This window comes from Scyliorhinus torazame, chromosome 30 (assembly GCF_047496885.1).
Source record: "Scyliorhinus torazame isolate Kashiwa2021f chromosome 30, sScyTor2.1, whole genome shotgun sequence".
Taxonomy (NCBI): domain Eukaryota; kingdom Metazoa; phylum Chordata; class Chondrichthyes; order Carcharhiniformes; family Scyliorhinidae; genus Scyliorhinus; species Scyliorhinus torazame.
The window spans coordinates 1,314,768-1,342,105 of record NC_092736.1 but is presented as its reverse complement, the minus strand read 5'-3'; the positions used below and the strand labels follow the sequence as shown (position 1 = coordinate 1,342,105).

The 27,338-nt window shown below is 47.9% G+C and overlaps 1 protein-coding gene across 6 annotated transcripts in view; it reads left to right on the top strand.

Annotated features, from left to right (window-relative positions):
- otud7a (OTU deubiquitinase 7A) overlaps positions 1–27,338 on the top strand; it is a 162,672-nt gene that overhangs the window by 90,657 nt on the left and 44,677 nt on the right. For 5 of the 6 annotated variants that reach the window (XM_072492640.1, XM_072492639.1, XM_072492643.1 and 2 more), the window contains 3 exons: positions 16,300–16,518; positions 22,865–22,966; positions 24,422–24,549. In XM_072492640.1, the coding sequence (XP_072348741.1) occupies positions 16,300–16,518; positions 22,865–22,966; positions 24,422–24,549 (449 nt within the window). The remainder of the gene's footprint in view (positions 1–16,299; positions 16,519–22,864; positions 22,967–24,421; positions 24,550–27,338) is intronic. The other variant, XM_072492644.1, reaches the window with a different exon arrangement.

Sequence of the window (27,338 nt, the reverse complement as noted above, 5' to 3'; positions counted from 1 at the left end):
TCCTCCCTCACAGTCCCAACTTTCCTAGCCTCCTACTCTACACTAAATTACCCCCACAGCCCCCCTCCCCCGCTGCTGACGGTTAATTTTCCCTAAAGAAGTCGACAAACCGCTGCCACCTCTGGGCGAACCCTAACATTGACCCTCTCAAGGCGAATTTGATTTTCTCCACACACAGAAAGCTAGCTATGTCAGTTAACCAAGTCCGACTTCGGGGGCTTTGAGTCCCTCCAAGCTAATTATATCCGTCCCCGGGGCTACCAGAAAGAGACAGGCCAGAACGTCTGCCTCTTTCTCCTCCAGGAATCCCGGATCTTCCGACACCCTGTAAATCGCCACCTCTGGACTCCGCGCCACCCTTGTTTTCGATACTTTGGACATGACGTCCGCAAACCCCTGCCAGAATCCCCTAAGCTTCAGGCATGTCCAGAACATGTGAACATGGTTCGCTGGTCCTCCTGCACACCTTGCGCACCTGTCTTCCACCCCAAAGAACCTGCTCATCCGGGCCACTGTCATGTGAGCCCGGTGAACGACCTCAAATTGTATCAGGCTGAGCCTGGCACATGTTGTGGACGCGTTGACTCTACTCAACGCATCCGCCCAGAGACCATCCTCTAACTCTCCACCTAACTCCTCTTCCCATTTGTGTTTCAGCTCCTCGTTTTGTGTTTCCTCTGAACTGATCAGGATATTGATTGTGAGGGATTCAGCGATGGTAATGCCATTGAATGTCATGGGGCGGTAGTTAGATCCTCTCTTGTAGGAGAAGATCATTGTCTGGCACAAATGTAACTTGCCACTTGTCAGCCCAAGCCTGGATATTGTCCAGGTCGAGCTGCATTTGGACAGGGACTGCTTCATTATCTGAGGAGTCGCGAATGGTGCTGAACATTATGCAGTCATCTGCAAACATCCCCACTTCTAACCTTATGATGGAAGGGAGGTCATTGATAAAGCAGCTGAAGATGGTTGGGGCCTAGGACACTACCCTGAGGAACTCCTACAGTGATGTCCTGGAGCTGAGATGATTAACCTCCAACCACCACAACTATCTTCCTTTGTGCCAGTTATGACTCCAACCAGCAGAGAGTTTTCCTCCTGATTCCCATTGACTCCAGTTTAGCTCGGGCTCCGTGATGCAGATTCGGTCAAATGCTGCCTTGATGTGAAGGGCAGTCACTCTCACCTCACCTCTGCCATTCAGCTCTTTTATCCATGTCTGAACCAAGGCTGTGATGAGGTCAGGGGCTGAGTGACCCTGGCTGAACCCAAACTGAGTATCCGTGAGCAGGTTAATGCTGAGTAAGTGCCGCTTGAGAGCACTATTGATGACTCCTTCCATCATTTGCTTATGATGGAGAGTAGACTGATCGGGCGGTAATTGGCTGGGTTGGATTTGTCCTGTTTCTTGTGTACAGGACACACCTGGGCAATTTTCCACATTGCCAGGTCCATGCCAGTGTTGTGGCTGTACTGGAACAGCTTGGCTAGGGGTGCGGAAGGTTCTGGAGCACAAGTTTTCAGTACTGTTGCCGGGATATTGTCAGGGCCACAGTCTTTGCAGTATCCAGTGCCTTCAGCTGTTTCTTGATATCACGTTGAGTAAATTATATTAGCTGAAGACTGACATCTGTGATGCTGGGGACCTCCGGAGGAGACGGAGATGGATTATCCAATCTGCACTTCTGGCTAAAGATTGTAGCGAATGCCTCGCCTTGTCTTTTGCACAGATGTGCTCACTTCTCTACCATTGAGGAGAGGGATATTTGTGGAACCTCCTCTTTCTGTGTTTAGTTGTCCAGCACCGTTCACAGCTGGATGTGGCAGGACTGCAGAGCTTCAATCTGATGCGTTCGCTGTGAAATCGCTTGGCTCTGTCTATTACTTGCTACTTTTGCTGTTTGGCACACAAGTAATCCTGTGTTGTAGCTTCACCAGATTGATACCTCATTTTTAGGTATGCCTGATGTTGCTCCTGGCATGCTCTCCTCCACTCTTCTTTGAACCAGGGTTCTGGGCAGCACGGTAGCACAAGTGGATAGCACTGTGGTTTCACAGCGCCAGGGTCCCAGGTTCGATTCCCCGCTGCGTCTCTGTCTGTGCGGAGTCTGCACGTTCTTCCCATGTGTGCGTGGGTTTCCTCCGGGTGCTCCGGTTTCCTCCCACAGTCCAAAGACATGCAGGTTAGGTGGATTGGCCATGATAAATTGCCCTTAGTGACCAAGAAAAGGTTAGGAGGGGTTATTGGGTTACGGGGATAGGGTGGAAGTGAGGCTTAAGTGGGTTGGTGCAGACTCGATGTGCCGAATGACCACCTTCTGCACTGTATGTTCCATGTTCTATGATCCCCTGGCTGGGTGGTAATGGGGGAGTGGGGGATATGCCAGGCCATGAGGTTGCAGATTGTGGTTGAAAACAATTCTGCTGCTGATGGCCCACAGCACCTCTTGGATGCCCAGTATTAAGTTGCTAGTTCTGTTTGAAGTCTACACCATTTAGCACTGTGGTAGTGCCACACATGATGGAGGGTACCCCTCAGCGTGAAGATGAGTCTTTGCTCCACAGGCACTGTGCAGTGATCACTTCTACTGGTACTGTCATGGACAGATGCATTTGCAGCAGGCAGGTTAGTGAGGCCAAGTACATTTTTCCCTCTTGCTGGTTCCCTCACCACCTCCTGCAGTCCCAGTCTAGCAGCTATGTCCTTTGGGACCCAGCCAGCTCGGTCTGTGGTGGTACTACCGAGCTATTCTTGGTGATGGGGATTGAATTTCACCACCCAAATTTTATTCTGCGCCGTTGTGTTCATCAGCTGATGATGGCCAGTACGTGGTAATCAGCAGGAGGTTTCTTGCCCATGTTTAACCTGAAGCCATGAGATTTCATGGGGCCCAGAGTCGATGTTGAGGTCTCCCAGGGCAACGCCTCCCGACTGTATACCACTGTGCCGCTACCTCTGCTGGATCTGTCCTGCCGGTGAGACAGGACATTGTAGTGATCTCTGTATGTGCATGTACACAAGGGGTTAATGTGTAATCAGTAGCACCACATGATCACTAGAGGGCCGGACCAACGGGGGTATAAAGGCAACCACATTGGGTCTCTCTCCCTCTCCTTTGGATGGACTGTGACAAGGGCAGAAGTATCAGATTAGCTCAAATGGTTAGTGTAGTTACTGTAGTTAGATCTTGTCAACCTTATCACTAGTATCAATGTTAAAGTAAAGAACTCATGCAATTATTGTTACAGTTACTCAATGAACCTTTTGTTACTACTGGATGAGTTTGAGTCTTCATTGAGATTCAGAAGACCTCATCGGTAACCAGTAACACATAGAACATAGAACAATACAGCGCAGTACAGGCCCTTCGGCCCACAATGTTGCACCGAAACAAAAGCCATCTAACCTACACTATGCCATTATCATCCATATGTTTATCCAATAAACTTTTAAATGCCCTCAATGTTGGCGAGTTCACTACTGTAGCAGGTAGGGCATTCCATGGCCCCACTACTCTTTGCGTAAAGAACCTACCTCTGACCTCTGTCCTATATCTATTACCCCTCAGTTTAAAGTTATGTCCCCTCGTGCCAGCCATATCCATCCGTGGGAGAAGGCTCTCACTGTCCACCCTATCCAACCCCCTGATCATTTTGTATGCCTCTATTAAGTCTCCTCTTAACCTTCTTCTCTCCAACGAAAACAACCTCAAGTCCATCAGCCTTTCCTCATAAGATTTTCCCTCCATACCAGGCAACATCCTGGTAAATCTCCTCTGCACCCGCTCCAAAGCCTCCACGTCCTTCCTATAATGCGGTGACCAGAACTGTACGCAATACTCCAAATGCGGCCGTACCAGAGTTCTGTACAGCTGCAACATGACCTCCCGACTCCGGAACTCAATCCCTCTACCAATAAAGGCCAACACTCCATTGGCCTTCTTCACAACCCTATCAACCTGGGTGGCAACTTTCAGGGATCTCTGTACATGGACACCTAGATCCCTCTGCTCATCCACACTTTCAAGAACTTTACCATTAGCCAAATATTCCGCATTCCTGTTATTCCTTCCAAAGTGAATCACCTCACACTTCTCTACATTAAACTCCATTTGCCACCTCTCAGCCCAGCTCTGCAGCTTATCTATATCCCTCTGTAACCTGCTACATCCTTCCACACTATCGACAACACCACCGACTTTAGTATCGTCTGCAAATTTACTTACCCACCCTTCTGCGCCTTCCTCTAGGTCATTGATAAAAATGACAAACAGCAACGGCCCCAGAACAGATCCTTGTGGTACTCCACTTGTGACTGTACTCCATTCTGAACATTTCCCATCAACCACCACCCTCTGTCTTCTTTCAGCTAGCCAATTTCTGATCCACATCTCTAAATCACCCTCAATCCCCAGCCTCTGTATTTTTTGCAATAGCCTACCGTGGGGAACCTTATCAAACGCTTTGCTGAAATCCATATACACCACATCAACTGCTCTACCCTCGTCTACCTGTTCAGTCACCTTCTCAAAGAACTCAATAAGGTTTGTGAGGCATGACCTACCCTTCACAAAGCCATGCTGACTATCCCTGATCATATTATTCCTATCTAGATGATTATAAATCTTGTCTCTTATAATCCCCTCCAAGACTTTACCCACTACAGACGTGAGGCTCACCGGTCTATAGTTGCCCGGGTTGTCTCTGCTCCCCTTTTTGAACAAAGGGACCACATTTGCTGTCCTCCAGTCCTCTGGCACTATTCCTGTAGCCAATGATGACATAAAAATCAAAGCCAAAGGTCCAGCAATCTCTTCCCTGGCCTCCCAGAGAATCCTAGGATAAATCCCATCAGGTCCCGGGGACTTATCTATTTTCAGCCTGTCCAGAATTGCCAACACCTCTTCACTACGTACCTCAATGCCATCTATTCTATTAGCCTGGGGCTCAGCATTCTCCTCCACAACATTATCTTTTTCCTGAGTGAATACTGACGAAAAATATTCATTTAGTATCTCGCCTATCTCTTCAGACTCCACACACAATTTCCCATCCCTGTCCTTGACTGGTCCTACTCTTTCCCTAGTCATTCGCTTATTCCTGACATACCTATAGAAAGCTTTTGGGTTTTCCTTGATCCTTCCTGCCAAATACTTATCATGTCCCCTCCTTGCTCGTCTTAGCTCTCTCTTTAGATCCTTCCTCGCTACCTTGTAACTATCCATCGCCCCAACCGAAACTTCACACTTCATCTTCACATAGGCCTCCTTCTTCCTCTTAACAAGAGATTCCACTTCCTTGGTAAACCACGGTTCCCTCGTTCGACGCCTTCCTCCCTGTCTGACCGGTACATACTTATCAAGAACACGCAGTAGCTGATCCTTGAACAAGCCCCACTTATCCAGTGTGCCCAACACTTGCAGCCTACTTCTCCACCTTATCCCCCCCAAGTCACGTCTAATGGCATCATAATTGCCCCTCCCCCAGCTATAACTCTTGCCCTGCGGTGTATACTTATCCCTTTCCATCATTAACGTAAACGTCACCGAATTGTGGTCACTGTCCCCAAAGTGCTCTCCTACCTCCAAATCCAACACCTGGCCTGGTTCATTACCCAAAACCAAATCCAACGTGGCCTCGCCTCTTGTTGGCCTGTCATCATATTGTTTCAGGAAACCCTCCTGCACACACTGTACAAAAAACGACCCATCTATTGTACTCGAACTATATCTTTTCCAGTCAATATTTGGAAAGTTAAAGTCTCCCATAATAACTACCCTGTTACTTTCGCTCGTATCCAGAATCATCTTCTCCATCCTTTCCTCTACATCCCTAGAACTATTAGGAGGCCTATAAAAAAACTCCCAACAGGGTGACCTCTCCTTTCCTGTTTCTAACTTCAGCCCATACTACCTCGGAAGAAGAGTCCCCATCTAGCAGCCTCTCCGCCACCGTAATACTGCTCTTGACTAGCAGCGCCACACCTCCCCCTCTTTTGCCTCCTTCTCTGAGCTTACTAAAACACCTAAACCCTGGAACCTGCAACATCCATTCCTGTCCCTGCTCTATCCATGTCTCCGAAATGGCCACAACATCGAAGTCCCAGGTACCAACCCATGCTGCCAGTTCCCCTACCTTGTTTCGTATACTCCTGGCATTGAAGTAGACACACTTCAAACCACCTACCTGAACACTGGCCCCCTCCTGCGACGTCAAATCTGTGCTCCTGACCTCTATACTCTCATTCTCCCTTACCCTAAAACTACAATCCAGGTTCCCATGCCCCTGCTGCATTAGTTTAAACCCCCCCAAAGAGCACTAACAAATCTCCCCCCCCAGGATATTTGTGCCCCTCAGGTTCAGATGTAGACCATCCTGTCTGTAGAGGTCCCACCTTCCCCAGAAAGAGCCCCAGTTATCCAGAAATCTGAATCCCTCCTGCCTGCACCATCCCTGTAGCCACGTGTTTAAATGCTCTCTCTCCCTATTCCTCATCTCACTATCACGTGGCACGGGCAACAACCCAGAGATAACTCTGTTTGTTCTAGTTCTGAGCTTCCATCCTAGCTCCCTGAAAGCCTGCCTGACATCCTTGTCCCCTTTCCTACCTATGTCGTTAGTGCCAATGTGGACCACGACTTGGGGCTGCTCCCCCTCCCCCTAAGGACCCGGAAAACACGATCCACGACATCACGTACCCTTGCACCTGGGAGGCAACATACCAAACGTGAGTCTCTCACGCTCCCACAAAATCTCCTATCTGTGCCCCTGACTATAGAGTCCCCAATTACTAATGCTCTGCTCCTCTCCCCCCTTCCCTTCTGAGCAACAGGGACAGACTCTGTGCCAGAGGCCCGTACCCCATGGCTTACCCCTGGTAAGTCCCCCCCCCCCCCACAAGTATCCAAAGCGGTATACTTGTTTCTCAGGGGATCCCTGCACTGACTGTTTTTTCCCAGTCCCTCTTACAGTTACCCACCTATCTCCAATCTTTGGTGTAACTAATTCCCTGAAGCTGCTATCTATGACCCCTTCTGCCTCCCGAATGATCCGAAGTTCTTCCAACTCCAGCTCCAGTTCCCTAACTCGGTCTTGGAGGAGCTGGAGATGGCAGCACTTCCTGCAGGTAAAATCAGCAGGGACACTAACTGCATCCCTCACCTCAAACATCCTGCAGGAGGAACATTGCACTCCCTTCCCTGCCATTCCTCTTACTTTCTACCAAGATCTGGCTAACAACTAAATTACATTTTTATAAAAAGTAATAATAATATAATAAAATATGGTACTTACCTCAGACCAATGGGTTTTATTATTAGGTTAGAGGAGGAGGGCGGGTGGGAGACACTACACATGTAGTGTCTCGGGTTTCCTCTCCACCAGAATTTATTGGTGAGGGTCTTCCCAGATGTCCGCGGGTCGACTTCCTGTTCCCGCCTAAAAAACTAATTTAAAAAAAAAAGAAAAATTCTCAGCTCCTGCTGAAATTGACTAACCAGCCAGCTCCACTCCCGCCGAAATCGACTGGCCTGCCCCTGCAAAGACAAGTGCTTTTAAAGGTTGACTTACCTCCCAGCAGCCACTTCCGCAATGCTCCCGCTGAAACTGACTCACCAGCTGTTCTCACGCCGAAATCGACTGGCCTGCCCCTGCAAAGACAAGTGCTTTTAAAGGTTGACTTACCTCCCAGCAGCCACTTCCGCAATGCTCCCGCTGAAACTGACTCACCAGCTGTTCTCACGCCGAAATCGACTGGCCTGCCCCTGCAAAGACAAGTGCTTTTAAAGGTTGACTTACCTCCCAGCAGCCACTTCCGTAATGCTCCCGCTGAAACTGACTCACCAGCTGATTCTCCCGCCGAAATCGACTGGCCTGCCCCTGCAAAGACAAGTGCTTTTAGAGGTTGCACTCTGTAGTATATCAAAATAATAGGAGCATAATAAAATATGGTACCAGGCATGTTGGCTTTAAAATAAGTAGTTAAATTAGGTTAGACAAAAAGAGAAGAAAATTCTAACCGAATATTCGACTGTGGAAAAACTTCACAGCAAATGGATCCTCGACGACTAGCTGATTGGATGGAACTCGTTGGAGCTCCATGGCAGCTGGAAACAACCGGTAATTTAAGATATAACTGGAAAATGTTTGAACAGATGTTCCAAATATGTATTGCAGCTAATGATTTGAGCACGGCCTCTGACGCAACAAAAATAGCACTACTACTCTCAACAGGAGGGCATGAAGCTAGAGAAATCTATAATTGCTTTAATTACTTAGAAGGTGAAGACAACACCAAATTAGAAGTAATACTCAAAAAATTTGATGAACACTGTAAAAGTCAGTCTGGTGAGATGCTGGAAAGATTTAACTCTTGTCATAGATGGAGAGCCCATCACTGATTTTATGACAGATCACAAGGCTGTAATTATGCTGATTTCAGAGACACCATGATAATGGATCAATTAATTTCTGGACTATCTGATAAAAATTTGAGGGAAGAACTTTCACAAAGTAAGTATCTAACTCTAGAAATCGCTATACAAAAATGCCTTGCTTATGAACAAAAATAAAATCAATACTTTGAGTCTCTACAAACACAGAATCATTATCTAGAAAACAAAATCCGTAAAAATGGCGCGAATACTCACCACGAGGCAGAGGCAGGGTTGAAAGTTAAGACGGAAGTTCTGAGTGGCAGCCATCTTGTGCATGTGCCGTCTGGCCAGTGTGCATGCGCACTACCCTAAAAGACGCAAACCGGCGAAAGTGTTCTGCGCATGCGCGAGAAGCCGCGCATGCGCAGTTGCGAATAGAGCGCACAGTTAAGGAAACTTGGATTGCGCATGCGCAATTGAGCCTTGCATCTGATGTCACGAGCGTCGACGTGAGAGGACCCAGACCATGCCCACTTAAAGGGGAAATGCCCGAAAATTGAAAAAAAAAAGAGTTTTAAAGCTACAAAATACAATTTTTTTTACCTCGAAAGACAGAACAATGCCTGAGCTTCTACCAGCAGTTGAACATAACCTCCGTAGCACCCTGGAACAAGCAGTTTGCACCACCCAAAGTGAAGAGCACAATGACAAATCCAAAACCAAAGAAGATGATTTGTTCATTGAACATGAAGAGCACAATAACGAATGCGAAACAAAAAGAGATGATTTGTACATTGAAGAATACTACTCCGACATGGCTGAGTTCTTTGGATATGATGACCATAGCATCAGCAACATGGTTGAAAAGCTCAATACGAATCTACTCATGGTAGATGAATCCAACACCATGATGCAATGGCAGATCATTGGATGACAGCAACCTGTCAATCAGCCAAGAAGACAACAACGCCACACTGAGAGCACAGATCGACTCCAAAGAGAGAACACTGCACGACCCCCCACAGAGAGCGATGAAAGACTCCACAGAGAGCGACGCAAGCCTCCACCGAGAGCTTGTTGACAGACTCCAGAATGGAAGCAATTAAAGACTCCAGAGCGACAACTGTGCACGAAGAAGACTATGAAGGTTTATCCACCTTATCTGAGCAACCAACAGCAGACTATGAAAGTCTTCCCAGCGTATTTGAGCCACCAGAAGAAGACTATGAAAGTCTACCCAGCTCATTTAACCAACAAGAAGACACTGAATGTCTACCCACTGTATGTGAGAATAGTGACAATGTGATCACGATCGACATACAAGATGTGCAAGATTACAACGAGATGACAGATCTCAGCTCATGTGTACAGAAGCACTCAACAATCAAAGTGGACTTCCAGTTGCGGCTATGCGGAGCTAAGTCGCACATTCGGCGGCTCCCGCAAAAACGGACTTTTGGGCTCTTTTCAGGGCCCCCAACGGCACTTTTTTGACGTTTCCCGGTGTGGGAAGGAGTTAATAACAGCTCCCCGTCAGTATATGGCTTTAACAAGGAGCAGGGCCACAAAAAAGGTGGTGGTGGACCCGAAGAAGGGAGGGAAGAAGGACAAAATGGCGGCGGGCGGAGACCAGGCAGCGTGGAGGCAGTGGGCGGAGGAGCAACAGGAGGGTATCCAGCACTACCTCCGAGATTAAAACGGACCTGCTAGAGCCGATGAAGGCTTCTATTGATAAGCTGCTGGAGACACAGACGGCCCGGGGGTGGCGATCCGAGAGGCTTGACAAAGGATCTCTGACAATGAGGACGAGATTTTAGGCCTGGCGGTAAAGGTGGAGGCGCACGAGGCGCTCCACAAGAAATGGCAGGAGCGGTTCGAGGAGATGGAGAATCGGTCGAGGCGGAAGAATCTGCGGATTCTGGGACTCCCGGAGTGTTGGCAAGGAGGCCCAAGGCTAACGAGCCTCCGCGGGCGGTGCTGGTGCGGTTCCATCGGTTCGTTGATCGGGAGTGTGTGCTCAGGTGGGCTAAGAAGGAGAGGAGCAGCAGGTGGGAGATCGCAGAGGTTCGAATATACCAGGACTGGAGTGCGGAGGTGGCGAAGAGAAGGGCCGGGTACAATCGAGTGAAGGCGGTGCTGCACAGGAAGGGGGTGAAGTTTGGCATGTTGCAGCTGGCGCGACTGTAGGTTACCTACAAGGACCGGCACCATTATTTTGAGTCTCCGGAGAAGGCGTGGGCCTTTCATAGATTATCATACAATTTACAGTGCAGAAGGAGGCCACCCGGCCCATCGAGTCTGCACCGGCTCTTGGAAAGAGCACCCTACCCAAGGTCAACACCTCCACCCTATCCCAGCAACCCCACCCAACACCTAAGGGCAATTTTGGGCACTAAGGGCAATTTAGCATGGCCAATCCACCCAACATGCACATCTTTGGACTGTGGGAGGAAACCGAAGCACCCGGAGGAAACCCACGCACACACTGGGAGGACGTGCAGACTCCGCACAGACAGTGACCCAAACCGGAATCGAACCTGGGATCCTGCAGCTGTGAAGCAATTGTGCTATCCACAATGCTACCGTGCTGCCCTTTGTTCAGGCCGAGAAGCTGGACACAGACTGAGGGTCGGGATGGGCGATTGGGGACTGCGGTGGACATGTTATGACTATTTTTTGTTCGGGGAGTGGGGGGCCTTTGCATTGTTTTGGGTTTCTTTTTCTCTGTGTTTTTCTCGTTCGGGTTGGGGAGGGTGGATGGGGCGGGTTGGGCACTGTTTTGGTTGGTGGCGGGGCCTGATAGGTGGAGAGCGCGGGCTTTTTTCCCGTGCCGAAGACTGGGGGGGGGGGGGAGCGAGGATTGTTTCCCGCGCTTAGAACGGAGGGGGGAGGGGGAGAGCCTGTGGCTGGGGAGCGGGAGAGGAGGGTGTGCCACACAATGGGAGGAGTCGAAGGGGAGGCGGGAGTGGCCGGGGTCAGCAGGTGTCAGCTGACTTGCGGAAGTGCAATGGGGGGCGTAAACCAGCTGGGGATGGGTCCTAGCTGGGGATGGGGGGGTGGGTGGGGAGGGGGGAAATCAAGTTGCTGCTGCTAAGGTCAAGGAGGAGCTGGAGTGAGTGGGGGGGTCGAGATGGGGGTATGCCGCTGTGGGGAATGGGCCGGGTGTGGGGGGTGGGCGCGTGGCTGGCCGAGTAGGGATCATGGTTAGTCGGCGGTGGTGAGGGGAGCTGATGACCTGGAATGTAAGGGGACTGAATGGGCCGGTTAAGCGGGCCCGTGTGTTCGTGCACCTGAAGGGGCTCAAGTCGGATGTGGTTATGCTCCAGGAGACACACCTGAAGGTGGCAGACCAGGTAAGACTGAGGAAAGGGTGGGTAGGTCTGGTGTTTCACTTTGGGCTAGATGCCAAAAATCGAGGGGTGGCGATTTTGGTGGGAAAGAAGGTGTCATTCGAGGCATTGAGCATTGTGGCAGATAATGGCGGTAGGTACATAATGGTAAGTGGTAAGTTGCAGGGAGAGAGGGTGGTACTGGTCAATGTGTATGCTCCGAACTGGGACGATGCGGGTTTTATGCGGCGTATGTTGGGTCGGATCCCAGACTTGGAAGTGGGGGGCCTGATAATGGGGGGGAGACTTTAACACGGTGTTGGATCCGGCACTGGATCGCTCCAGGTCTAGGACGGGTAGGAAGCCGGCGGCGGCTAGAGTGCTGAGGGGATTTATGGACCAAATGGGAGGGGTGGACCCTTGGAGATTTGCAAGGCCGGGGGCTAGGGAATTTTCATTCTTCTCATGTCCATAAGGCTTATTCGCAAATCGACTTTTTCATTTTGAGTAGGGCGCTGATAGCGAGAGTAGAGGATACCGAGTATTCGGCAATAGCCATTTCGGACCACGCCCCGCATTGGGTGGACTTGGAGATGGGGGAGGAGAGGGACCAGCGCCCGCTGTGGCGCCTGGAGGTGGGGCTGTTGGCGGACGAGGTGAGCGAGCGGATCCGAGGAAGTATAGAGAGGTACTTGGAGACCAACGACAACGGGAGGTCCGAGTGAGGATGGTATGGGACGCACTGAAGGCTGCGGTGAGGGGAGAGCTGATCTCCATTAGGGCCCACAAGGAGCGGGGGGAGGGGGAGGCTGGTGGGGGAGATGGTGAGGGTAGACAGGAGGTATGCGGAAGAGCCTGAGGAAGGATTGTTGAGGAAGAGGCGCAGCCTCCAGGCCGAATTCGACCTGCTGACCACCAGGAAGGCGGAGGTGCAGTGGAGGAAGGCCCAGGGGGCGATTTACGAGTATGGGGAAAAGGCAAGCCGCATGCTAGCGCATCAGCTTCGGAAGCGGGACGCAGCTAGGGAGATCGGGGGAGTTAAGGACAGGGGAGGGAGCGTGGTGTGGAGTGGTGTTGGCATCAATGAGGTCTTCAGGGACTTCTACGAGGAATTGTACCGATCCGAGCCCCCACGGGAGGAGAGAGGGATGTGCCGTTTCCTGGACCAATTGAGGTTTCCAAAGGTGGAAGAGGGACTGGTGGCGGGACTGGGGGCCCCGATTGGGCTGGAGGAGCTGATCAAAAGGATAGGAAGCATGCAGGCGGGGAAGTGCCGGACGGTTTCCCGGTCGAGTTCTATAAAAAATATATGGACCTGTTGGGCCCGCTGTTAGTTAGGACCTTTAATGAGGCAAGGGAGGGGGGGGCTTTATCCCCCGACGATGTCCCGGGCACTGATCTCTTTGATCCTGAAGCGGGACAAGGATCCCCTGCAATGTGGGCCTTACAGACCGATTTCCTTGCTAAATGTAGATGCCAAGGTGCTGGCGAAGGTCTTAGCCATGAGGATTGAGGATTGTGTGCCGCAGATCATCCATGAAGACCAGACGGGGTTTGTGAAGTTGAACGCGAATGTGTGGAGGCTTTTGAACGTTATCATGATGCCGGTGAGGGAGGGGGTGGCGGAGATAGTGGTGGCGATGGACGCTGAGAAAGCCTTCGATAGGGTAGAGTGGGGGTACCTGTGGGAGGTGCTGAAGAGATTCTGGTTTGGGGAGGGGTTTGTCAGGTGGGTTAGGCTGTTGAGGTCCCGATGGCGAGTGTGGCCACAAATTGGAGGAGGTCCGAGTACTTTCAGTTGCACCGAGGGACGAGACAGGGGTGTCCCTTGTCGCCCCTGCTCTTCGCACTGGCGATTGAACACCTGGCTATGGCACTGAGAGAGTCGAGGAACTGGAGGGGGTTTGTGCGGGGTGGGGAGGAACATAGGGTGTCGCTCTATGCGGACGACCTGCTGCTGTATGTGGCGGACCCGGTGGGGGGAATGCCGGAGGTAATGAGGATCCTCAGGGAATTCGGGGATTTCTCGGAGTACAAGCTCAACATGGGGAAGAGCGAGCTGTTCGTGGTTCACCCAGGGGACCAGGAGAGGGGGATTGGCGAGCTCCCACTAAAAAGGGCGGAGAGGAGCTTCAGATATTTGGGAATCCAGGTGGCCAGGAGCTGGGGGGCCCTGCATAGACTTAACTTTACAAGGCTGGTGGAGCAAATGGAGGAGGAGTTCAAGAGGTGGGACGCGTTGCCGCTGTCCTTGGCGGGTAGGGTGCAGTCAATCAAAATGACGGTGCTCCCAAGGTTTTTGTTCCTGTTCCAGTGCCTCCCCGTGTTTATTCCAAAGGCTTTTTTCAGGCGAGTTAACAGGAGTATAATGGGGTTTGTGTGGGCGCGAGGGACTCCGAGGGTGAGAAGGGTGTTCCTGGAGCGGAGTAGAGATAGGGGGGGCTGGTGCTGCCCAACCACTGGGTACTTCTGGGCCGCCAATGCGACGATGGTGCGCAAGTGTGTGATGGAGGGGGAGGGGGCTGCATGGAAGAGGCTGGAGACGGCGTCCTGTGTGGGTACGAGTCTGGGGGCGTTCCCTCCAAGGAGGTATACCACAAACCCGGTGGTGGTGGCGGCCGTCAAAATTTGGGGGCAGTGGAGGTGGCATAGGAGGAAAGTTGGGGCCTCGGCGTGGACCCCATTACGGGGGAACCACCGGTTCGCCCCAAGAAGAACAGGTGGAGGGTTTTCGGGGTGGCACAGGGCAGGGATACGAAAGTTGGGGGACCTGTTTGTGGACGGGAAGTTTGCGATTTGCTGGCTAGACCAGCATTTATTATGCATTCTTCATTTCCCTTGTTGCCATGTCTGATTTACTTTCTGTGGTTTTGCGAGTTGGTGGCTTTAAAAGTTGCTGCTCAACTGTTCTGTATCAAACTGTCCATAAAATATAATGGCTTCAGTTCTCCAGGGACAGTCATACGCACACTCCTTGGATGAAATATTTTTTACAAATTCCCCATCAGCCAATGCAGAGCAACATGCATGGCAGTGACGTGCCCCAACCTGAATAATAAAAGGTAGCACGGTTGAAAACAAGGGAAGTGAGTGAAATTAAAATGTACATATAAAAAAAATGAAGAATGGTAGAAGGAAACAAGGAAGAGTTAGGCCATTCTATAGGCTGGTCCACCCCGTGGAAGAGAATTTCAAAGATTAACAACCCTCTGAGCCAACTCCATTTTAAATGGTCGACTCCTTATTTTTAAGGTGTGCTCTGTAGTTCTAAATACCCCCCACGAGGGGATGCGCTCGGGGATCCCGAGGAAGTCACCATGCTAGGGCTACAGGGACTTGCCCAGGAAGTTTAGACGGCAATTGCCCTGCACTGTGTACCATCCGATACTCCGGTTCAAATCAGAGACTTCAGATGGTTCCGACTCTTGTAGCAGAATAGTTGCGCAGGAAAACTTAAAATGTTTAAAACCACTTCTAACTCCCGGATATCTATAGCACTGGCCCAACTTCCCTGCTGAATATGAAACCCTGACTATCTCCCCCAACCGTCCCACAAACTGACCATGTGCCCCCCCCCCAGCAACCGACCCCCCAACCCACCTTGACCACACTCCCTTGACCATCCAACTACTCCCCTCCTCAACAAACGCACCCCCTGCCCTGACCTGTCCGGATTTAAAATGTTCATGGACTGAGATTTTTATCTGAGACTTGTTTGATTTCTCTCCTACAGTTGTGTAAAAGTTTGGAGCATACCAGTGAAGCATCACTTATTTACATCAGAGTATTTTTGATTAGATTGAAATAATTTGTGGTGAAGGTTAGTCCAGCTCTCATTACAACAGTGATTCCTGCAGTGGGATATAATAAGGATCTCAATTGGCTGGCACTGAAAGTATTGAATTCTAAAAGTTGCTGATGAAAACATTGCTGATATTGATTTTAATACAAGCATTTAAATGGCATCTGAGTATAATAGCCCTTTTTGCAACATGCGGAACAGTACATTATGATGGTTTCCTCTGATTCTGCCAAGTTCATTTCCATTCAGAATCCTAACAAGAAAGCTGTGTGCAGTTTTATTATTGACATATTTCTATTTTGATACTGACACACTTTAGCAGATTGGAAGCTCGGTTAAAGTAAGTTACCTACCTTTTCAAGAGTTCCAAACAATCACAGTGGATTCAAAACGTTCACTGTTTGATGCTGCCAGAGCTGCTGAGTTTTGTAAAAAAACTTCTTTTTATTTCAAATCTCCAGCATCTGCAGTGCTTTGTTACCTACCTGAGCAGTCTCGTTTTGACAAAGCACATTAACCATCTATATCAAAATAATGGTATTGAAATGTTTGCATCCTGGGATGATGGTGGATGTTCTATATTTTTTTAAGTGAGGGAAAGGTTTGCATTTTTAACTGTCCTGTATCATATGCTAATTATTTGTATTAGTTGATTGAATCCTGTTGTGCCGCTGCAATTACGTCTGTTTTCTATACCATTCCACTGTAATCAAGTTGCTGATTTCAGTTATTTTCTAGCCAATCAGAATTTGCACTTTTTAGTACTTCATAATTGTTTTTTCACCCATAGAAAAACGCCTCTCACGAGGAATTTCTCATGCAAGTTCAGCTATTGTGTCCCTCGCTCGATCACATGTGGCAAATGAATGCAGTAGTGAGCAGTTTCCTTTAGAGATGCCCATTTATACATTCCAGCTGCCTGATTTAAATGTGTACAGTGAAGATTTCCGAAGCTTTATTGAACGGGATTTGATTGAACAGTCGACCATGTTGGCCTTGGAGCAGGCAGGTGAGAAATGTTTTAAAAGGTCTAGTGTTCTGGCATTAATCAGTTGGGAAGAAATGCTGCTGGTTTTTGGAATATTGTGGAACATAACAAGGTGCTGGGACCACTGTCACTTATCATATACATAGATGATTTGGGCTCAAATTAACGGTATGGGTATTAAAATGAGATGACAACACCAATTTTGAGGATATAGCTGATAATGTCCAGGACTACACCAAAATACAGGAAGACATAAATATACTTGCAAAGGGGGTTTAAAAAAAAGACAATGAATTTCAATATAGCCAATTATAAAGTGGATCATTTTGACCCGAACCTTAACTTTTCCTTGAGAGAGAGCGGTGCGTGGCACAGTGGTTAGCTCTGCAGCTTACGGCACTGAGGACCCGGGTTCGAATCCCATCCCTGGGTCACTGTCCGTGTGGAGTTTGCACATTCTCCCCGTGTCTGTGTGGTTTCGCCCCACAACCCAAAGATGTGCAAGTTAGGTGGATTGGCCACGCTAAATTGCCCCTTAATTGGAGAAAAAAATAATTGGGTACTCTAAATTTGTTTAAAAAAAAACTTTTCCTTGACAGATAAGAAATTAAATACAGACAAAGAAATTAAATACAGACAAAGAAAAGAGATATGGAAATACAGATATAGACGTCAATAAAATGAGCAATGCAAGTTGCTGAAGCAAATAAAAGGACAGGTTCACTTCCAGTAATAAAATACTAATGCAGGGAGGTAGTGCTAAATGTATATAGCAGTTTGGTTAGTCCAACAAAACTATCCAACAAAATGGGTTGGGGTTAAGTGTTTGGCAATCCTGAGCCAGACTCAAACACATGCTCCCCCCATTAGCCATGCCCCTCTTCCCCACCACCCTGCCTGTGCCCCACCCTGCACTGTGTTCACTCATACTCTCAGGTGCTGGTGGGCCCTGTTCCGGCTCTCTCGGGTCCTGGGCCCTGGAAGTTGGCTTAAACTCTTTGCTGCTTGTTTGATCACAGTCTGATTTCTCTTGCATTTGCAGCTTATGAGCCTGAGGAACCAACCTGCGATTGGCTGAGCAGTTTTACTGCATTTGTCAAATGTAAATCTGTACAGGCAGTTTCATGTGCTGAGTCCAGAGGCTGTGGGGCTACAATGCGACCCGTGGGCGGGCTGTGTGTTGGACGAGCTGAGAGATATAGGGCAGGATGTCAAAAGATAAAGAGAAGAGTATAAACATGGGCTGAAACACGTTGAGCCGAATGCCCTGTTTATATGTTGTAAATTCCACAAAGAACCAGGATCATGGCACAGGTAGAAGAATGTGAACTATCCCAAGGAAACATGTCTGTCTCCATCTTGAATCGTTGTAGTTCAGAACCATTGATTGGGCCACAAGTTGGAGACACGCTAACACAAGACTGGCAGAGATGCGTAGGATATTTACTCCAGGTCTCTTTTCGCCTGTAGATGAGGGAAGAGAATCAGAAGAGGCTTGGTGTGACCAACATTGTACAGAAAGGTCTGATCAAGATCAATGGACAGAATTACTGGCTACCTTTTGAAGATCAAGACTGTTGGGAGGTTAGCCAGAACACATACCACAGCACCTTGGAATAGGAGACTGTCCAAATGAAGGGCAGTGAAATATGATAGTTGTAGGAGATTCAATAACTAAGCTTCCATTATAGGCAGACTAAAGAACCCCAAATCCTATGGTGCCAGGATGAAAAGTACCTCGTGCTGAGAGCCAACACCAGTTAAAAGAGATATTGGAGAAGGAGGAGGAAGATTCGGTACAAACAACATGTGTGTGTGGGGGGGGGGAAAGAGTAGATAAAAGATATTTTTTGGAGATTATCATCAGTTACGAACTAAATGAAAGATCTGGACCTCGAGAGTTGGGCAGGATTCTCCCGATGCCCCGATACCAGCATAAAATAATGGCACGAACCACTCCGGTGTCGGGCCAACTGGAAGTTGCGGAATCTTCAAATACATAAAACAAAAAAGAGTGGCTAAGGTAAATATTGGTCCTTTAGAGGATGAGAAGGGAGATTTAATAATGGGAGATGAGGAAATGGCTGAGGAACTGAACAGGTTTTTTGGGTCGGTCTTCACAGTGGAAGACACAAATAACATGCCAGTGACTGATGGAAATGAGGCTATGACAGGTGAGGACCTTGAGAGGATTGATATCACCAAGGAGGTAGTGATGGGCAAGCTAATGGGGCTAAAGGTAGTCAAGTCTCCTGGACCTGATGGAATGCATCCCAGAGTGCTAAAAGAGATGGCTAGGGAAATTGCAAATGCACTAGTGATAATTTACCAAAATTCACTAGACTCTGGGGTGGTCCCGGCGGATTGGAAATTAGCAAACGTGACACCACTGTTTAAAAAAGGAGGTAGGCAGAAAGCGGGTAATTATAGGCCAGTGAGCTTAACTTCGGTAGTAGGGAAGATGCTGGAATCTATCATCAAGGAAGAAATAGCGAGGCATCTGGATGGAAATTGTCCCATTGGACAGACGCAGCATGGGTTCATAAAGGGCAGGTCGTGCCTAACTAATTTAGTGGAATTTTTTGAGGACATTAACAGTGCGGTAGATAACGGAGAGCCAATGGATGTGGTATATCTGGATTTCCAGAAAGCCTTTGACAGGGTGCCACACAAAAGGTTGTTGCATAAGATAAACATGCATGGCATTAAGGGGAAAGTAGTAGCATGGATAGAGGATTGGTTAATTAATAGAAAGCAAAGAGTGGGGATTAATGGGTGTTTCTCTGGTTGGCAATCAGTAGCTAGTGGTGTCCCTCAGGGATCAGTGTTGGGCCCACAACTGTTCACAATTTACATAGATGATTTGGAGTTGGGGACCAAGGGCAATGTGTCCAAGTTTGCAGACGACACTAAGATAAGTGGTAAAGCAAAAAGTGCAGAGGATACTGGAAGTCTGCAGAGGGATTTGGATAGGCTAAGTGAATGGGCTAGGGTCTGGCAGATGGAATACAATGTTGACAAATGTGAGGTTATCCATTTTGGTAGGAATATCAGCAAAAGGGATTATTATTTAAATGATAAAATATTAAAACATGCTGCTGTGCAGAGAGACCTGGGTGTGCTAGTGCATGAGTCGCAGAAAGTTGGTTTTCAGGTGCAACAGGTGATTAAGAAGGCAAATGGAATTTTGTCCTTCATTGCTAGAGGGATGGAGTTTAAGAGTAGGGAGGTTCTGCTGCAATTGTATACGGTTTTAGTGAGGCCACACCTGGAGTATTGTGTTCAGATTTGGTCTCCTTACTTGAGAAAGGACGTACTGGCACTGGAGGGTGCGCAGAGGAGATTCACTAGGTTAATCCCAGAGCTGAAGGGGTTGGATTACGAGGAGAGGTTGAGTAGACTGGGACTGTACTCGTTGGAATTTAGAAGGATGAGGGGGGATCTTATAGAAACATGTAAGATTATGAAGGGAATAGATAGGATAGATGCGGGCAGGTTGTTTCCACTGGCGGGTGAAAGCAGAACTAGGGGGCATAGCCTCAAAATAAGGGGAAGTAGATTTAGGACTGAGTTTAGGAGGAACTTCTTCACCCAAAGGGTTGTGAATCTATGGAATTCCTTGCCCAGTGAAGCAGTAGAGGCTCCTTCATTAAATGTTTTTACGGTAAAGATAGATAGTTTTTTGAAGAATAATGGGATTAAGGGTTATGATGTTAGAGCGTGGGGATAATAATTGATTATAACAAGAGCGCAAAGAGTTAAAGCCCCACAGTCTGTGAAGCAGCAGTGCTAACCACTGTGCCACCCCAGATTGAGACACCAAATTTAGCCGGAAAGTGGAGCTGAGTCCACAAAAGATCAGCCATGATCTCATTGAATGGTGGAGCAGGCTCGAGGGGCCAGATGGCCTACTCCTGCTCCTTGTTCTTATGTTCTTCCGCACTTCCAGGGGCTGAGGCCGGCGCCGCACCAACCGGTGCATGCGCAGAACCCCCACCCCCGAGGACCGCACCAGCCGGCCTACCAGCCAGGTCCCGCCGTGTGGGACTATGTCCAATCCACGCTGGTAGGACTGGCCAGAAACCGATGGCTGCTCGGCCCATCGGGGTCCGGAGAATTGCCGGGGGGGGGGGGGGGGGGGGGGGGGGGGCGCGATCCCTGCCCCGCCTGAAAACCGACGGCGGAGAATACGGCAGCCGGTGTCGGCGGGACAGGATTCACCCCCCCCCCGGGGATTCTCCAACCTGGCAGGGGGTTGGAGAATCCCGTTGATAATCTCTGGAGACGCATGTAAATTGATATAGGGATAACCAAATGTGGAGGTGACTAAAGTAGTAGTCAAGGGAATGTCTAGGGATTCATGCAGGCATTCGAGATGCATAATGGACTATTAACTGAAGTTGAAGCTCAATTGAAATCAAATTATTGATAGGTTAGGAAATTGACTGAGTGAGGTTAATGGGCAGATACTCCAATTAGCAGGATGTAACTAGTAGTCTCTCGTCTGCATGGATCTATGTTGTAGCCTCGGTTACTCACCATATGGATTAATGGCGTAGATGATGGGATAGAAAGCCACATATCCAATTTTGCTGACGATACAAAGATAGACGGCATTGGAAGCATGAAATTACATATTAATAGTCTAAATGAATGGATAAATCTGCGGTAAATGGATTTCGATGCAGGTAAATGTTAGATCATCAACTTGGGAGCTAACAAAGGTAGAACGAGAGTACTTTATTAATCCTAAAAAGCTAGCAACATAAGAAGTCCAAAGAGACTGGGGCGGGGAATAGGAGTTGACGTTTGGTGGCCCATTTATATAAATACTTAAAATGTAATGAAGAGATACAGAAAATAGTCAAAAAGGTGAATGGGTGTTGCCATTTTATATCTATATGACTAGAAAACAAAAGAAGTACATGTTATGCAATGACTCTACAAAGCACTGGTTAGATTACGCTTGAGTAGTGGCAGCAGTTCTGGACACCACGCTTTGGGAAGGATATATTGGCCAGATCTGTGTGTGTGCAGGTATTTCAGCAGAATGATCCCTGATCTCTAAGGGAGGGTTAAATTATCAGACAATTGGACAGACTAGATTTGTTTTCCTAAATGATTTGGGGTGATTGATCAAAGTTCTCGAGATATGAAGAAGAGCTGATGGGATAGACTAGAATAGGACAAAAGATAGTGAAATATTTATTGCAGTTTGTATAATGTATCTATCTCCTTGACTGTCAATTAGATATAGATGCAGATTTGTTGGTGCAACATAAAATTAATGTAATGTTTACATGAGCTAGTGAGAAATAGTTCAGAAAGGAAATTAATCTCCCAGCTTGATTGTCAATACAGTTTGATCCTGCAATTATATTCATAACATGTCATGAAAATAGGAAAACAGGAAATGTATAGCTAGAATGCATTTCAGGAGTGCCTATATTTAACATCGTTAATGCTACTACATAACCACATTTGAAAGCACTATGGTATTGTGCCACACTTTTAAATCATGGGGAGCAATCTAATTTTGATTTGAAGAATGTGATTTAATTAAATGGTTTTCCTGCTGATCTGCTTTGTAAGAGCACCAAGCTAAGACATACAGACCAAATGCTCCCCAAGGTTAATACCCAGGGTGCACTTAGCTCATCTCTGTTGGAATGGCTGTGAGGTTCAACAGTTCATATCAGTGCCCTGGAGAAGTCTGCGGTTGAAATCAGTCCAACCATGCTCTCCACTGTGATTTCTTCTATCCACAGACCCTTGCTGGAAGATGCCTGTGTGGATGCCTGGTAATGACAGGATTAGATCCAGCTGTGATGCGTTTGCAGTTAAAATAGCCAGCTCATCTTCACCATCTAGGCTTATAAATGAAGGCTAGCTACTATTTCACCATGCTGTGGATCCATATTCTAATAAAAATTGGTGTTTTCAGGAGAGAATAGAATAAAATTGCAGAAATTAATGCTTTTCATGCAAACTTTTGAGAAGAGTATTATGGCCATTTCAAGGATGTACCCTGTTGTTATGGCATTGACACTGATAAAATCTCTTAGTATGATTTATATCTCTTGACTTTTTGATCTTAATGCTTTTAATTCTACAACCTCTTGTTATATTTATCGCCGCATTAAGTTGACAACTTAATAAGACATGTCTTTTCTGTCACTTTGAATTAATGTTACTACTGTAAAGATGTGATGGTAAAAAGCTAGAGTGAAGAGATGAATATTAAGTTATGGTACCAAATTAAAGTAATTTTAACTATTGGCGAATATTGTAAGGCCTCAAACTGTGTCAACTCCCAACTGATAACAATGCTACCATGCTACTTAAGAACTGACTTTTATTTTTACAGGTCGACTAAATTGGTGGTCTGTAGTTTGTTCAAGTTGCAAACGTCTTCTTCCATTAGCAACAACAGGGGATGGGAACTGTCTCTTACATGCAGCCTCTTTAGGTAATATATACATAAAGTATATCTCATTTCCTTTGTTTCAGTTTGGTCAAAGGTTGACTTAAATAACTTGCAATCCCCATGGAGACCAATAACTTTCAATTTGAATTCCCTGTGGCCATGAATTCTAAAGTAATTTCACAACAAGATTTTAAGTTTTAAGGCTTTTACGGTAATAAAGTTAAACTAAAAGCAACATTGACTAAACACTCTTTTGTGGGAGACATGTACTCTAAACGATGGAAAAATTCCCATGTCAATTATTTAACCTGACCAGAAATCTCCCTCCACAGTTGGACGTTACTCTCTCCCTTAAGTAGACACTATTTTAGGGGGGGCATGGTAGCACAGTGGTTAGCCTATTTGCTTCACAGCTCCAGGGTCCCAGGTTTGATTCTCGGCTTGGGTCACTGTCAGTGTGGAGTCTGCATGTTCTCCCCGTGTCTGCGTGGATTTCCTCCGGGCACTCCGGTTTCCTCCCACAGTCCAAAGATGTGCAGGTTAGGTGGATTGGCCATGATAAATTACCCTTAGTGTCCAAAAAGGTTAGGTGGGGTTACTGGAATAGAGTGTAGGTGTGGGTTTAGTTGGGGTGCTCTTTCCAAGGGCCGGTGCAGACTCGATGGGCTGAATGGCCTCCTTCTACACTATAAATTCTATGATTTTTCCTGATCTCGTTCAAAGTGATTTTTAGCTCCCAAGAACATGCCTTCCTTCTTTTCCTTTACCAGCTGGATAACCTTTAAAACCCAAACTGTTTTTTATGGGTAGGGTTATCCTGGCGATTCCTCCCTCTAGCCAGAGATAGGAAAATCTTCCAGCTTCGTTTAGACCTTCACGAGCTTGGTCTCTTTAATCTGAGTCCAACCTCCCAGCTACATTCTTGCATGCCTCTCTTTTTCTCATCCTAAAATGGCTTCCAATGGACTAATCCCCTGTCAAAAGCTCATCTGCATGGCAATGTGAATCCTGTACAAACATACGAGCTAGAAGTGGGTGTAAGCAACTTGGCCTCATGAGTCTGCTCCGCCATTCTATAAGATCATGGCTGATCCAATTGTTGTAGCCAAGACATGGTTCTTGTATCCAGGTAGAAATACTAATCCCCCCCCCCCCCCCCCACCCCAAAAAAAACTATATTCTATTTTGGAGTTAAATAGTTTAAAGTTTACAAAGCCTGACATTCTTAATACCCTCCTGGGATTTTGGAGACCAAATGTATTCAGTGTCGTCACACCTGCTTTTGCCATTATCTACAGACACCTTCTTCCCAATAAAACAACCTGGACCTACTTTAATCTTCAGCAACCAAACCACCCAGGCCTCCTGTCATTCAGGATTCGGAATAGGTCGCATGATGCCCTTAAGTCTTCCATTTTACCCTAAATTAACAACACAGTCCTGAAACATTCTTCTAAATCTTCAGACCTGTAACAATAAACTATTATTTGTGTTTAGGCATGTGGGGTTTCCATGATAGAGACCTGATGCTTCGAAAAGCCCTTTATACTATGATGCAAAATGGCACAGAAAGAGATGCATTGAGGAGACGATGGAGGTGGCAACAAACACAGCAAAATAAGGAGGTTGGTGCACAAAATGGACCTAATGTATTTCTTAGCTTTGTAATTTCAAGTAACAGTACAGGCATTTCATACAAAGTAAAACAGGACATGTATATAATTTACAGTTGAAAGAGTCCTGCTTAGAACTTCCGGTGACGGCGGGCGGGAGGCGGCCGCACAATGGAGGGCTCCCGTTCGGGAACGGCATTTTCGGGGCTTTAAGCCCGGTCCCAGGGTCCACGGAGGCGGCAGAAGCAGGGAGAAGACACGGAGGAGGCACAGTGAAGACACAGGAGGAAGAAAAAAAACAAAGAAAAATGTCGAGGGTGAGCAAAAAAACGGCCGGGAAAAAAAGAGCTGAAGGTCTGTCGGGGAGTGGAAAGGTCACCAAGGAAAATGGAGGCTGGAGCACCAGGGAAGGCCGCACTGCTTACGGCTGAAGAAATAACCAAGGTGATGGCTGCGGAATTTGAAAAGCAGTTGGCGCAGATTGCGAAATGCATGGAGACGGTGAGGAAGGAGATGAGGGAGGCTTTGAGTGTGCTGGTGGAGGAGGCGGTTTCCCCGGTGAGGACGGAGGTGGCGAGCGCAGTGGCGGAGGTGCGAGAGCAAGCGGAGGCGCTGAAGGAAGTGGAGGAGACGTTATTGCAGCACGGTGATCAACTTGCCTCGATGGGGAAAGAGATGCGGGAGGTGATAGACACTAACAAGGATCTGCGAGGAAAAATGGAAGACCTGGAAAACCGATCCAGGCGACAGAATTTGAGGATTGTGGGGCTGCCCGAAGGAGTTGAAAGGACTGAAGCCGACTGAGTATTTTGCCGCGATGCTGGCAAAACTATTGGGGGAGGGGGAGGATCCCTCCCGATATGAACTGGATCGGGCTCATCGGTCATGGAGGCCTGTACCAAAGGGCAGCACGGTAGCCTTGTGGATAGCACAATTGCTTCACAGCTCCAGGGTCCCAGGTTCGATTCCGGCTTGGGTCACTGTCTGTGTGGAGTCTGCACGTCCTCCCCGTGTGTGCGTGGGTTTTCTCCGGGTGCTCCGGTTTCCTCCCACAGTCCAAAGATGTGCAGGTTAGGTGGATTGGCCATGATAAATTGCCCTTAGTGTCCAAAATTGCCCTTAGTGTTGGGTGTGGTTACTGGGTTATGGGGATAGGGTGGAGATGTTGACTTTGGGTAGGGTGCTCTTTCCAAGAGCCGGTGCAGACTCGATGGGCCGAATGGCCTCCTTCTGCACTGTAAATTCTATGATCTATGAACCAAAGGCGAGTGAGCCGCCAAGGGCAGTGACTCTGTACTTCCGTAGGTACAGTGTGAAGGAGAAGGTCCTAAGCTGGGCCAAGCAGAAGCGGGTGGTGCAGTGGGCTGGAGCTGGTATACGTGTATACCAGGACTTTACGGTGGAGCTGGCAAGGAGGCGGGCTGCCTTCAACCGGGTGAAGAGGGCACTGTACATTAGCAAGGTGCGGTGCGGCATTGTATATCCAGTGAAGCTGAGGGTGACTTACAAGCTCAGGGACTTTTATTTTGGAACGGCGGAAATAGCGGAGGAGTTTGCGAAAGCAGAAGGACTGTGGCAGAACTGACAAATTGAGGAATGGCCATGTGCCGATGTAACCTCATGACTGTATTTTCTTCTTTTTTGTATCACTGCGCGCGGGTGTAGAGACTAAAGGAGCCAATGTGGTATATATTTGGACAAGGGAAGGGACGGGACTTTCACTTGAAATGAGGATTCTTTGGGGTGTAGGTGGATATGTGGGGTTTGTGTGCTAAAAGGGGATCTTTGGGCTTTCCTAGGGCCGGGCAAGTGGGAAAGGGACCCGGGCGGGGGCCTCCACGCTGGCCGGTTTAAGCTGGCCAGTGAACGGGAGTGAGGTGGGGGGAGGGGCTGCGGCCATCGGAGCCTGGCAGAACAGGGTCCGAGTGGTCTTTGGAGGGGGGAAGCTGAGTAAGATTAAGGGTGACTACGGGTAATCCCTGATTCCTTTTTGTCATTTATTTATGTAAGCATGCGGGTTGAGGTTTGGGGTTGGTGGGTAGATGGGATCATTGTTATTATGGGGACTGACATATCTTGCTGATTATTGTTTATTGTTGATGGATGTAAATGTGGGAGAAAATGTGAAAAAGGAGGAGAATTAAAAAAAAATTTTTTTTAAAAGAAAGAGTCCTGCTTATGTTAGAAGAGTAACTTTCTTCACTGAACATAACATTTTTTTGATCTCAAGTGTGACAAAATTTACACATCTCAGTGCGACTGGCACTGAGTTCAACCTCAACCGAGTTCTGAGAGTTTGGTGAGTTGGGTGGCATCGGTGAGGAAGGAAGAGGTAATGGGAGCTTGTCAGAAAGGTACGTCAATAATCATGGAGGATTTTAATCTACATATAGACTGGAAAAATCAATTGGGCAAAGATAGCCTAGATGAAGAGTTTGTTTTTGGGCTAGTTTCTTAGAACTAGAACCAACCAGAGATCAGGCTATTCTAGGCTATATGGTACAGCTGACATGTCTTCCTTAATCGTGGTTTCCCACCCATTGTGGTTGAAGGGCTCTCAACTGTATCTGACCATCTCCTGCACTTCTGCTCTCACTTCTCCCCACCCCTCCCAGAACCAGGATAGGGCCCCCCTTGTCTTCACTTTTCACCCCACTAGCCTCATTCTTTAGATGTGGGCATCACTGGCTAAGCCAGCATTTGTGGCCCATCTATAATAGCCCTTGAATGAGTGGCTTGCTAGGTCATTTCAGAGGGAGCAGTTAAGAGTCAACCGCATCGCTGTGTAGATCTGGAGTCAC